Here is a 13,588-nt window from a genome sequence, read left to right on the forward strand (position 1 = left end):
AGGCACCTGCCACCATGCCCGGCTAATTTTTTGTATTGTTTTTTAGTAGAGACGGGGTTTCACCGTGTTAGCCAGGATGGTCTCGATCTCCTGACCTCGTGATCCGCCCGTCTCGGCCTCCCAAAGTTCTGGGATTACAGGCTTGAGACACCGCGCCCGGCCTTTGTGTGTCTCTTAAATGGAAATCTCATAGTGACTCACTGATTCATTCAATTCATTCTTTTCTACTCATTTATTTATCACATTTGTTTACTTGCTCTTTGGTTTGTAATGATATTTATTCATCCTAGAAATCTTTGTTGTGTGCCTGCTATGCCCCAGGTACACTGAAAGAGAAAAAGATGCGACTAACTCTGGTTTTTCAGATGAAGAGAGAGAATGTTTGTAAAGGCATATTGTGCATACTGAAAAATGCTACCTTAATGTAGACTATCACCTTCGTGGCCCTGAAGAAATACATAGGGGGTTATCAAATTATGGGCTGCCAGAGCTGGAAGGGGCCTTAGTTCCCTTCCTGAGAAGTCATTATTTTGCTCCATGTGATGTTTGGACCTAACCAGGACACTAATGTCCATTCTTGGCCAGCAGAATGGAAGTGAGAAAGTGCTACTTTGTCATTTTACCCACTCAGATTATCCGTGAACTCTCAGCCTGCACAATTTCTGAAGCTGCTTTTGTGGCAGCCCCTTACTGTGTATCTGGTAGTTGGGAACACATACTGTGTGTTCTAATAGCTTCTTCCACTGTGACCCAGATAAAGGCAGCGGCTCTGTCTTGGCCTCTTCTAACCTTAACATCTAGTAAGTATTAAAGACCTGCATGTGCTCTCTGTTCCCTTTCTACATACCTTGTGTTTACTTAGGGCATTGTTTACAGACGTTGACATGTTTACATGCCCATCGTGTCTAAACACTATGTCTTTTATTAGTCTTTGTCTGGCATCTACACAATATCTGGCTCACATGGAACCCTCAAAACATGTTTGCTGATGACTCAGACAAGCAAGGATGGGAATACACCCTGCTCTACTTTGAACACCTGCTCTCTCCCTCCCTCCCTCCCTCCCTCCCTCCCTCCCTCCCTCCCTCCCTCCCTCCCTCCCTCCCTTCCTCCCTCCCTCCCTCCCTCACTTCCTCCCTCCCTTCCTTCCTCCCTCACTCCCTTCCTTCCTTCCTTCTTTCCTTCCTCACTCTGTCACCCAGGCTGGAGTACAATGGTATGATCGTGGCTCACTGCAGCCTGAAACTTCTGGGTTTAAGTGATCTTCCCACCTCAGCTTCCCAACTCACTGGGAATACAGGCTTAAACCACTATAGGCTCAAACCACCAAGCCAGGCTAATTTTTATATTTTTTGTAGTTATAGGATCTCACTCTGTTGCCCAGGCTGGTCTCAAACTCCTGGCCTCACGCCGTCCTCCCACCCCAGTCTCCCAAAGTGCTGGGGTTACAGGCATGAGCCACTGCTCCTGGCCTCATTTTTCTTTAATGCTCATCCTAATCCCCTTTTCCATGAATCATTTGAAAAATAACTAAGTTATTATTAATATATTCACCTATCAGGCTTGTTTTTAACCCAGTGATTATATTAATTATTTCACATCTCACAGGTAGGTATGAAACATCTGAGACCTTCATTCTCCTAGTTGTTACCTGCGGTGATAATGGCCTTCAGTCAGCTTAGGTCAGAATTCCACTCTGCTACTTACTTTCTGTGTTACTTTGGCAGGGGACTGACCTCATGAGCCCGTGATGTCTTATCTGTAAACCAATGTTAATAATTGCACTTGCCATGCAGGGCCGTTGTGAGTTACCGGAGCTCATTCATTTGGAGAGGTTGGTACTTTATCTTCACATGGTGAGCACTCACGGAATGACAAACATTCTTATGTTTTGTCACTGTGATTACTGCATAGCCAGAAACTGGGGTGCAATAGAGAAGCAAATAAGATTGGCACACTCGTGGATTCTGCTGCTGTTACCGTCTCCAGTGCTACAGAGTCATAAAACACTAGTGCTGGCGAAGGGATTCTGCTCCCAGTATTTTCACATCACTCAGCACTCTTTCATTTCCATCTCTTGCCTATGTAGTGGAGACCCGTGAGGGTTTTCTTCTCTTTTGTATGGAATGCTGTACAAACAACTTCCCAGCAGAAGAATGAAGAATTAGATGCGTTTTGGGCACCGTTCAACAGATGGCAAAGCAAATCCTCTACTCCATTCCCCTCAGCTAGCCACATTCTCCCTGCCTCTGGATGTAATTTGGTAAACACTTACCTCAGCCCTGGTGAGGAGGTTATTACTGTTTCTATCATTCGTCTCCTGCTCCAGGGACTTGCCATGACCTCAGAAAAGAGGCTTGTGTATTCCAGGCAGTGGGGACTGCAGGGGCCCCATGCTTTCTGCCCCCACATGTTTGGGGACAGACATAGAGGTGCCCTGCCTCACCTTTGTGGGTTATCTGGTAACATCTGTCATTTTCTATCAGGCAACTAATGGGAGCCACGTTCAGGATCCAGGATGGGATGTTTGAAAGACATCTTTCTGGCCAGGCGCGGTGGCTCATGCCTGTAATCCCAGCACTTTGGGAGGCCGAGGCAGGTGGATCATGAGATCAAGAGATTGAGACCATCTTGGCCAACATGGTGAAACCCCATCTCTACTAAAAATACAAAAAAAAAAAAAATTAGCTGGGCGTGTGGCAGGTGCCTGTAATCCCAGCTACTTGGGAGGCTGAGGCAGGAGAATCGCTTGAACCCGGCAGGCAGAGGTTGCAGTGAGCCGAGATCGCGCCATTGCCCTTCAACCTGGGCAAAAAGAGTGAAACTCTGTCTCCAAAAAAAAAAAAAAAGAGGTCTTTCTTTCTGCCAGTTTCTCACCAACTCTTTTTCTTCTCCTTGTCTCTATGTTCCAGGTGTACGTGTCTTACGACTATGGAAAATCATTCAAGAAAATTTCAGAGAAGTTAAACTTTGGCGTGGGAAATAGGAGTGAAGCTGTGATTGCCCAGTTCTACCACAGCCCCGCGGACAACAAGCGGGTAAGGAAGTGGCCATCCCGCCTGTCCTGATTTCGTGGAACTGGGTTTTGGGAAGATTGCCCCACTTAAGAGGGTGCTAGGAGATGGCGCTGTCTGTGATCTTTGCAGCATGACTGATGGCTAGTGAGTTTTTGTGCTAACCTGGGCGTTTGTGAGAGACTGCTGTTCTCAGGGTGGGTCTCTGCACAATCAGGCAGGCCAAGTACTGGTCAGGCAGGATTTCTAGACAAACAATGGCAGGCTAAACCACAGAAAATCAGCCAACTATTATAATACCTTGCCTGACTCGCAGATGGCAAAAATGTTTCCCAGGCACATTGAGAATAACCTTGCAGTCTAATTCATGTTTTCCAAGACACTATCGGTGTGTCTGCTTGCGTGCTTATGTGTGCTTATATGCGAGTGTGTGCATGTGCGTGCCTGTGTGCATGTGGGTACCTGTGTGTGTGTGCTTGTGTGCGCGTGGGTACCTGTGTGTGTGTGCTTGTGTGCGTGTAGGTACTTGTGTGCATGTGGGTACCTGCCTGTGTGTGCTTATGCACATATGGGTACCTGTGTGTGCTTGTGTGCATGTGGGGATACCTGTGTGCATGCATTGGTACCTGTGTGCGTGTGTGTGTGGGGTTACCTGTGTGCACATGTGGGTACCTGTGTGCTTGTGCATACTTGTGTGCATGCTTGTGTGCATGTGGGTACCTGTGTGCGAGTGTTGGTGCCCCCTCTTCCCCCTGCCTTTGAACCTGTACCGATATGGAAAAGAAAACCAAGGCAGCAGATATTGCTATGCCTCCTGCTTTGTTTTCCCAGCTGGCTGGCCCTGGGGGCTTTGTTTCTTCAGTTAGCCAATTTGATTTGAGGAAGCATTGACCCTGGGCCCCCAGGGAGGTGGAGGTAGGAGGGCAGGAACCAGGCAGCCGGCAAGGCTTTCCTGCTGGTTGGGTAGCTCTTAGCTCAGAGAATTGTATTTCATTGCTTTCTTCCCCACTCTTGTGTTACCTTGTTTGTTTCCAGGCCAGATCGTCTAGGGAAAGACCCTTAGTCAAAAAACTAAGAGAAACTTTCTAGTAGCAAAAGCTTTCTGCTCCAGAAAGCAACCAGCAAGCAAGATCTACAGGGTCCTACTTCCAGGCCCTAGTGCTGGCTTCTCAGGTTGCTTGAGGTCTCTCAGCAGGGGCTGCATTCAAAATCTTTAGCAACTGGTGTGGCTTAGGCACTGACCAATCAGAACAAATCCTGTCCGGAGGAGGCTGGGTCCTGGACGTCCCCTGCTGGGCCATGCATTAACTTTTGAGTTGCTGAATTTCAGGGAGGTCCTGGGGAAGGGACCAGGCCATGGGAAGTACTGTGGGTGTAGGCTTAGGGAGGGTCACTTAAGGGTTTCAGGTCAGCAGCTGTTGACCAGGTGGTACAGAGCAGTTGTTTTTAACAACTGGAATGGTCATTACTGGTACATACTTGTTAAAATATCAGCTCTACCTGATGATCTCAGAGTGGAGTGGCAGTTAGGAGCAAACTTCCCTTTCTTACCTAACTCCAGGGTGACAAGAGTAATTTTTTCCCTCTGAGATGAAAAGCAAGGAGGTGGTGTTGGAGAGAAATGGCCCCATAAACGGGTCAGCCAACCTTTGTGTCCCTCTGCCTCACTGCACAGTGTGACCCGGAGTCCTGGCCCCTGGGACTCCCACAGGGAGGTAGGGCCCGCTGCTTGCCTTGCCTTTGGCTCCTCCATGAGGCGAGGAGCCCTGTCCAGGGTCCAGCTCATAGCTGCCTCTTCTGTGGATGGATCCATATGCAACCTGCCTCTCAAGAATCGAATTACACCTGCTGATGTGTTGTACGCTTGGAACTGCAGAGTGGATTTTGTGTTCTCACACAAAAATAATGATGAGAGGGAAAGCATTTGTTAACTAGTCAGATTTAACCATTACACAACGTATGTATGTTTTTAAACATTATGCTCTACATGATAAATATGTATAATAGTATGTCAATTTAAAAAATTAAATTTGAAAAAAGACTAATCAAATATTATCATAAGTAATGATAAAAGCCACAATTTCTTTTGCATCAGGCTAGTAACACCTGGATTTCTCAATGTATTAGGTTGTACTTATCTGATGGTGATGATGATTACTATATTTACACATTGTCTCAGAGCTTACTCTTGCAGAGGTTGTGGCCTCAAAAATGCCTTGTTGCCCCTCTGGAATCTTTCTTTTCAGCTTCATCTACTCTGCCTCACCTCCTGCTGTGGTGCACAGATGTCTATAGGCAGGCTCCATCTCCTCCTCCCCAGCTCCCACTGTGGTCCACAGATATCTACAGGCAGGCTACATCTCCTCCTCCCCAGCTCCCACTGTGGTCCACAGATATCTACAGGCAGGCTCCATCTCCTCCTCCCCAGCTCCTCCCCTAGTGCACAGATGTCTACAGGCAGTCTCCATCTCCTCCACCCCAGCTCCTCCCCTAGTGCACAGATGTCTATGGGCAGGCTCCATCTCCTCCTCCCCAGCTCCTCTCCTAGTGCACAGATGTCTATAGGCAGGCTCCATCTCCTCCACCCACAGCTCCTCCCCTAGTGCACAGATGTCTATGGGCAGGCTCCATCTCCTCCTCCCCAGCTCCTCTCCTAGTGCACAGATGTCTACAGGCAGGCTCCATCTCCTCCACCCACAGCTCCTCCCCTAGTGCACAGATGTCTATGGCAGGCTTCATCTCCTCTACCCCAGCACCTCCCCTAGTGCACAGATGTCTACAGGCAGGCTCCATCTCTTGTTCCCCAGCTCCTCCCCTAGTGCACAGATATCTACAGGCAGGCTCCATCTCCTCCTCCCCAGCTCCTCCCCTAGTGCACAGATGTCTGTAGGCAGGCTCCATCTCCTCCTCCCCAGCTTCTCCCATAGTGCACAGTTATCTATAGGCAGGCTCCATCTCCTCCTCCTCAGCTCCCACTGTGGTCCACAGATGTCTACAGGCAGGCTCCATCTCCTCCACCCCAGCTCCTCCCCTAGTGCACAGATGTCTATGGCAGCCTCCATCTCCTCCACCCCAGCTCCTCCCCTAGTGCACAGATGTCTACAGGCAGGCTCCATCTCCTCCTCCCCAGCTCCTCCCCTAGTACACAGATGTCTATAGGCAGGCTCCATCTCCTTCTCCCCAGCTCCTCCCCTAGTGCACAGATGTCTATAGGCAGGCTCCATCTCCTCCTCCCCAGCTCCTCCCCTAGTGCACAGATGTCTATAGGCAGGCTCCATCTCCTCCTCCCCAGCTCCTCCCCTAGTGCACAGATGTCTATAGGCAGGCTCCATCTCCTGTTCTCCTGCTCCTCCCCTAGTGCACAGATGTCTATAGGCAGGCTCCATCTCCTCCTCCCCAGCTCCTCCCCTAGTGCACAGACGTCTATAGGCAGGCTCCATCTCCTGTTCCCCAGCTTCTTCCTTAGTGCACAGATGTCTATAGGCAGGCTCCATCTCCTCCTCCCCAGCTCCTCCCCTAGTGCACAGATGTCTATAGGCAGGCTCCATCTCCTCCACCCCAGCTCCTCCCCTAGTGCACAGATGTCTATAGGCAGGCTCCATCTCCTCCACCCCAGCTCTCCCCTAGTGCACAGATGTCTACAGGCAGGCTCCATCTCCTGTTCCCCAGCTCCTCCCCTACTGCACAGATGTCTATAGGCAGGCTCCATCTCCTCCTCCCCAGCTCCTCCTCTAGTGCACAGATGTCTATAGGCAGGCTCCATCTCCTGTTCCCCAGCTTCTTCCTTAGTGCACAGATGTCTGTAGGCAGGCTCCATCTCCTCCTCCCCAGCTCCTCCCCTAGTGCACAGATGTCTATAGGCAGGCTCCATCTCCTCCTCCCCAGCTCCTCCCCTACTGCACAGATGTCTATAGGCAGGCTCCATCTCCTGTTCCCCAGCTCCTCCCCTACTGCACAGATGTCTATAGGCAGGCTCCATCTCCTCCTCCCCAGCTCCTCCCCTAGTGCACAGATGTCTGTAGGCAGGCTCCATCTCCTGTTCCTCAGCTCCTCCCCTAGTGCACAGATGTCTATAGGCAGGCTCCATCTCCTGTTCCCCAGCTTCTTCCTTAGTGCACAGATGCCTATAGGTAGGTTCCGACTTCCTTCCTGCTTGTTGTGGGTTGTGATGAGCAGCTGCTAAGGTCACAAGTCTGAAGAGTCAGAAGACAAGGACAGATGATGTTTTGGACTTGGAGGAGGAGGGTTGGTGCAGGCTGAGGACTGGGGCTTTGGAAGCACTGGATCTGGAGAAGGAGCAGAGCAGGGGCCATGGTGTTTGGGGCAAGAGCAAGGGGAGACTGGAGGGCGATTGCAATAAAGGAGTTTAGGTGCTGCACAGTGGAATGGGGGTGACATGTTTGCAACCCAAGTGCTGTGTACCTATGAGTGGTGCGTCTTAGATTCTCATGGGTGGATATTCTTTGGAGTTGGTGGGGATGGAGAAGTCAGGAGAAAAAACGCTGCCTTTTTGGAGAATTTGTTGACAGTTGGACCTCAGGCCTGGAACAGGCTGAGTGGGTTAGGGGGCAGCATTCTGTCTAGATAGTTTCGAATTCCCCAGAGAAGGCTGCTCCTCACACCCCACCAGACTCTCAGGAAGGAAATGATGACTCTTAACAGTGCTGATTGCTTTTGTTGCTTTTGCCTTTGTCCCCTGAAAGGCAAATTGCCCCACCAGACCTACCACTTCCTGAGAAGAATCACACAAGGCTGGGTGCCTTGCTGTCAACAGCAGGGCGCTCCGCCTAGGCAAATCACCCAGGTGAAAATGTGAGCTGCCAAGGAGCGTTTGAAATGGTTGAAATGAATGTTAGCGGCTGCTCGGAAAGGTTAAGATGTCAGGGAAGGGCAGTGTGGAAGTCCAGGAGTGTGAGTGCCTGTGGAAGGGGAGAGAAGGTGCTAGCACGGCATCCAGCTGCAGTCCGAGGCTTTGCCTTGTGATGGAGATGGTGCCTGTGGGTCCATGTGAGTTTTGGGTCTATTTTTGCATTAGCCAGCAGTCCCACTTCCTTCTTGGTCTCCTGTGTGCTGCCCTGAACCATTGTGCAGTGCTGGCCACATGGCAGTTCCACCAACATTGTGGGGCCTCTGAGATCGGTCAGACAGTATTGAAATAAGTCTGGTGCTGTTATTTGCTTGCTTATTAATTTTTTAAAAAATAGAGACAGGGTCTTGCTCTGCCATACAGCCTGGAGTGCAGTGGCACAGTCATAGCTCACTGTAGCCTCAAATTCCTGGGCTCAGGGGATCCTCCTGTCTTAGCCTCCCCAGTAGCTGTGACTACAGGCTAGCGCCACTGCATATCTGGGGCTTTTTAAAAAAGGCCACTGAATGTACGGTTAGGGCTCACAGCCTCAGCCTTGGCAGAAGCAAGAGCCAGTCCTTACTTTTTCCAGGCAGGGGTTGGTCGTAGGTAAAATTTAATTCCCATCTTCTGGAGGGATGTTCCTTCATTGCCTTCCCTTCCCTTCCTCCTCTCATTGGACTCTTGGTTTCTCCACTTGAAACTGGAGAAAGTCACTTATGCTAACAGACTGTGGATACATTCTCTAGCTTAGTTTGTTTTCTTTCCAGAGGTGTTTGTATTTTCAGAGGAAACAGCTTTAAACCAAAGGAGGAAGCTCCTCTGGAATATTAAGTTACTGCAAACAGGGTTGGAGAGATTGGGGTACACAAAGGCACTCCTGAAATTGCGTAGTTTTGGAAGCATCTTGTAGGTCAGCTCTTGGTCAGTCTGTAGGTTTGACCTCCAGTAAACTTGACAGCCAGGCAGCACAGGGACTTAAAAGCCAGGGTGAAATACCGTGTCTTCTTAACAAGTGTGTATGTGACCCTTTATATCACAGCATGAGGTACCATGTGCTCAAGTGATGAATGTAACCTACAAATAATAGAGCTAGGGGAATCAAATGAGGTTGGATCATAGAAGTCAAGTCTTTGTGGGGTACTTAGGATTAGATACGAGCTTCAAGGATGGGCATGTGACCCCGGTAAGTAGAGCAGAGCTGGCAGGAGCCCTCAAGCGGGAGAAGGGCGTCAGCAGAGACTGCAAAGTGCTAAAATGTGGTTTCTGTGCAGGACGGCGAGGAGATTCTCTTCTCAGCGGTGAAGAGTTTGTACTGAGCTGCTGTGCAATGTCAGATAGGCCCCTGTCTGAAGATGGAGATTGTCTTTTGCTCTGTGGGCTGAAGGGAGCTAGGAAAGAATGTTTGACTAGGGGTGTAAATGAATAGTGTCCTTTAGGGAAATGTGTCTTCTGGCAATATTCGTGACTTTCCCGTTTAGCAGGGAAAGATTAGAGAAGAGTCTAGAAAGGGAACTATTGTAGCAGTGTAGGCATGAAGTCGCTCAGTCGCTCAACCAAACCTAGTATCACCCTCTAAGTATTGCATTTAGGCCCTGGAAGACATGAGGATGAAGAAAACCCATTGCCTGCCTCCAGTTTGCTTAGTCTCTAGTAAAGACGTGGGCCGTGCCAATAGCACTGAGAGGAAAAAGGAAGGCATACATTTTGAGAAAGATTTTAAAGGAAAACAAAACAGGTTTGGTGGCTGATAGAGACTGAGGGCCAAAGGGAGGGATTGGAGCAGAACCCATCTCTGCTTGTGAGTAGAGTGGGGCTGGGAGAAGGCATAGCAGGGAGGGGACTTGGGACATGGGGAGGGAGAATTGGGTTTTATTGGGAAAGTTTTGAAGAACTCAAGTTTTGTGTATAGTAAAATATCTTGGCCCATCAAAAGTGGAGAGGGTGAGAAGGTAAACAAAAATGGAATCTCTGTAAGAAGTCAGGGTTAGACTGTAGATTTACAAGTCATGCCATGCTTGTTCTTTTGTTTTTGAGATGGGGTCTCACTCCATTACTCAGGCTGGAGTGCAGTGGTACGATCTCGGCTCATTGCAACCTCTGCCTCCCAGGTTTAAGCGATTCTTGTGCCTCAGCCTCCTGAGTAGCTGGAATTACAGGTGCACACCACCATGCCCAGCTATGTTTTTGGATTTTTAGTAGAGATGGGGTTTTGCCATGTTGGCCAGGCTAGTCTCGAATCCCTGACCTGAAGTGATCCGCCCACCTTGGCCTCCCAAAGTGGTGGGATTACAGGCGTGAGCCACCCTGCCCGGCCCCGTGCTTGTTCTTAAGGGTGGTAGTTGAAGCTTTTTGAAAGGATAAGCCGAGGTTAGCAGCAAAGGATAGAAGAAGAAGGAGGTTACATGAGCGTAGGGAGTGGAGAGGACCAAGGAGCCAGCAGAGGAGAATAAAGGCCTGAGACGATCAGGGGCTGGGGTTGGAGAGGTGAAATGAGAGGGTGCTGTGGATTAGGAGAAAAGGCACACAAATGAGTTAAATAGTACAAGGTAAGACCTATGAATGAAGTTCAGGAAATGTTGCCTTTTTGTTAGAAGAAGAGCTGTCAAGAGGTGGGATGTGAACAAGTCAGATATTGATGTCAATGCTGCCTAGTCCTGCGTCACCTTGCGCAGTAAACCACTCTCAGTCTCAGTGTCCTCATTATTAAGAGAGTGTGTAACAGTAATATCCAAAACACTGAGTCACTGTGAACCCTGAATGAGATAGGGCATGCCAAACTTTTAGCTCAGTGCCTGACACATAGTGAGTGCTCTTGAAAATGTTTAGCTATTGCCATGGACAATAATACATTCTATGACTGGGTGCATGATATTTAGATTCTCCAATGTGAGGCTGCAGGAAGCCATGGAGCAGATTTCTGGGGAAATCTTTTCAAACTGAGAATGCTTCCTTCCCCGATAACCTAGGTGGTTTGGGAGCGGGAAGATGGACTATGTTATTTCTGGGGAATACTTTTATGCCAAAATTATGATGATCCTCTTAGGATCATAATTGTTTTTTATAACATTGGATTGATTTTCTTGTAGGTTTTGCTTTTAAAACATTTACTACCTTTTCCAGGTCTATTTAATGAGGCTTCTACAGAGTTTAGAGATTTACCTGAGATGCTGGAGAGGAAACATGAGAGCGTAAATCCACAAAAAATGTCCCTGGGAAGTTTATGGTCTGGATTTGGGGAGAGAGTGCAAATGAAAAGGAGTGAGAGCATCTGAAAGCAGCATGAGGCAAGGGCAAAGTGCTGGTCCACACAGAGGCTGTGGCGCTGAAAGGCTTCAGAGCTGGAGATTGATCTGGGTCAGGTGGAGTCCATTAGAGAAAGTGTCCTTAGGAGGGGGGTATGGCTCAGGGGTGGAGCACTGGACTGCAGACCAAGAGAAAGTATCCTTGGGCTTATCCTGCAGGATTGCTTGACTTCTAGGATGTCAATGACTGGCTGTGGGTAGAACTAGGTCCCTGTTGCTCTGGTTTCTGATTCATCATCTCCCGAGCCTTCCTCATTCTTCCAGGAGCAGGGACTGGCCTCCGGGTCTTGCCAGGTGTGCACACGAGGCCTTACGTCATCTGTGCTTCCCAGCCTTGTTTTCCATTTATTTCTCTCAGGCCCTCAGGACTGTCGGCTGGGTGCAGTGGCTCCTGCCTGTAATCCCAGCACTTTAGGAGGCCGAGGCAGACTGATGGCTTGAGCTCAGGAGTTTGAGACCAGTCTGGGGAACATGGCGAGACTCTGTTTCTACAAAAAAAAAAAAAAAAAAAAAAAATACGAAAACTTAGCTGGGTGTGATGGCACACACCTGTAGTCCCAGCTACCTGGGGGGTTGAGGTGGGATGATCTGAGCCTGGGGAGGTCAAGGCTGCACTGAGCCATGATTGCGCCACTGCACTCCGGCCTGGGCAACAGAGTGAGACCTTGTCTCAGAAAAACAAGACTCTCGTCAAACCCATGCTGTATCTCTTTTCCCTGTTTGTGCCTAAACCCGCGCCACCCTAGACATGGAATGTTCTTTCCCTGTGGGTGTCTTGCCTGCCCTTCGAGGCCCATCTTGTCCATGAATCATTTCTCATCTCTCAGCCTGGACTGGTACTCATAGGACTCTGGTCATGGCTTCTCATTCAGCCTCACTTTCTCTTGACTGATGGTTAGCCCTGGACACGTCTGTCTTCCGTGTTAGATTTCGGGCTACTTGAGGGAAAGCGTCTTGGGTTTTTGTGGCAGCTCCCGAGTGTCTGGTCCGTGGTGGGAATGCAGCACACATGTGTTAGGTTGAATTGCCTGGATCCTTCTCCCCAGGGAACTCTTTCATTTCAGCCACAGCCACTGTCCAGCCTAACTTGTTCAGATTCACTCATCCATGCAGAAGCTAGGTAAGGTGAGGACCCTGCTCACCAGAGCCACTTCCTGCTCTGCCCCAGAGTGAGCCTGCCAGCCACAGTGGCAGCCTGGTCCCCGGAGCTGCCGGTCATCTGGCATAACAGCAAGAAGGAGAAGCTTAACTTCTTAGATGGCAGTGATTTTAGTGCTTTTCCTGGAAAGCCATGTCCCATAACTGCTTGGAGGATGCAGGGAGACTCAGCCATCCCATCTGTGTTTAGCCAATCTGAAAAGTAGGGCTTCTCTGTCCCAGATGCCAGTACCTACCCTCTGATTGTGACTGAGTGACCCGCTAGGGAGTGGGAATTGCTAATTCCATTGAAACGAAAAAACAGAAAGGTTTGACCAGCTTCATTACCTGGTTAAACAAACCCACCTTATAGCTTCATCCCAGTCCATCTCCAGGCCTCCTCTTTCGTTGAGCCTTGTTTGGACTGTACCGGTATCTTTTTATTACCAAGAGGTGAGGAGAAAGCCATTGTGGAAGCCCTGTAAGGCCGTGGTACCTTCTTGGTGCAGGTTGGCCCCTGCACATGTGTGTACTTGCATGGACTCGTACATGGTTTAGGGGAGTGTTGGGCAGCTCTGGACAGGGCCTGCTCTGAAACTTACCTGTTTTCCCTTGCAGTACATCTTTGCAGATGCTTATGCCCAGTACCTCTGGATCACGTTTGACTTCTGCAACACTCTCCAAGGCTTTTCCATCCCATTTCGGGCGGCTGATCTCCTCCTACACAGTAAGGCCTCCAACCTTCTCTTGGGCTTCGACAGGTCCCACCCCAACAAGCAGGTAAGAGAGCGTTCGGAACCCAGTTGCACGAGGCTCCTCTAGTTTTCTCCTCTGCCTGTGTGTTTGTGTGTCCTTTGAGCGACCTAGCCTCCTGCCTGTCCCTCCTTCTCTCTCAGGCCTAGCCTTTGTAGCTATTTCCCTTACCAGGGCTCAAGAAAAATATCTCCTCCTGGCACTCTCAGTCAGCAGCCCAGCCAGCCATCAGCACCCAGCACTTGGCAGACCCCGTGGGTTAAACATCATGCCCTTCTCCATGCAGTTGCACCTTTGTTAGCCCTTGGGGTAAATCGAGGCTTTGGAATTTAATCAGAGAGAGAGCCAGGTAGAGAAAGCTGGAATCTGAGCTCTTCTGGGACCTCTTGTTGAATTTCTGTTCTGCTTTCCCCATCCTCCACCTTAAACACTGCTTTTGCCTCCCATTTATTTGAAGTTACCACTAACAGTAATAGTCTTCCTTTGAGTGTGTGCATGTGTATCATATAAATGTGTGTATTTTCCTCCTTCAA

At 49.4% G+C, this 13,588-nt stretch overlaps 1 protein-coding gene across 2 annotated transcripts in view; it reads left to right on the plus strand.

Moving 5' to 3' along the window:
* Positions 1 to 13,588, plus strand: part of SORL1 (sortilin related receptor 1) — a 184,896-nt gene that overhangs the window by 23,857 nt on the left and 147,451 nt on the right. For both annotated transcript variants that reach the window (XM_030917509.1, XM_010356463.2), the window contains exons 3-4: positions 2,913 to 3,038; positions 12,921 to 13,082. In XM_030917509.1, coding sequence (XP_030773369.1) covers positions 2,913 to 3,038; positions 12,921 to 13,082 — 288 coding nt within the window. The remainder of the gene's footprint in view (positions 1 to 2,912; positions 3,039 to 12,920; positions 13,083 to 13,588) is intronic.

The sequence above is a fragment of the Rhinopithecus roxellana genome, chromosome 15 (assembly GCF_007565055.1).
Source record: "Rhinopithecus roxellana isolate Shanxi Qingling chromosome 15, ASM756505v1, whole genome shotgun sequence".
Taxonomy (NCBI): domain Eukaryota; kingdom Metazoa; phylum Chordata; class Mammalia; order Primates; family Cercopithecidae; genus Rhinopithecus; species Rhinopithecus roxellana.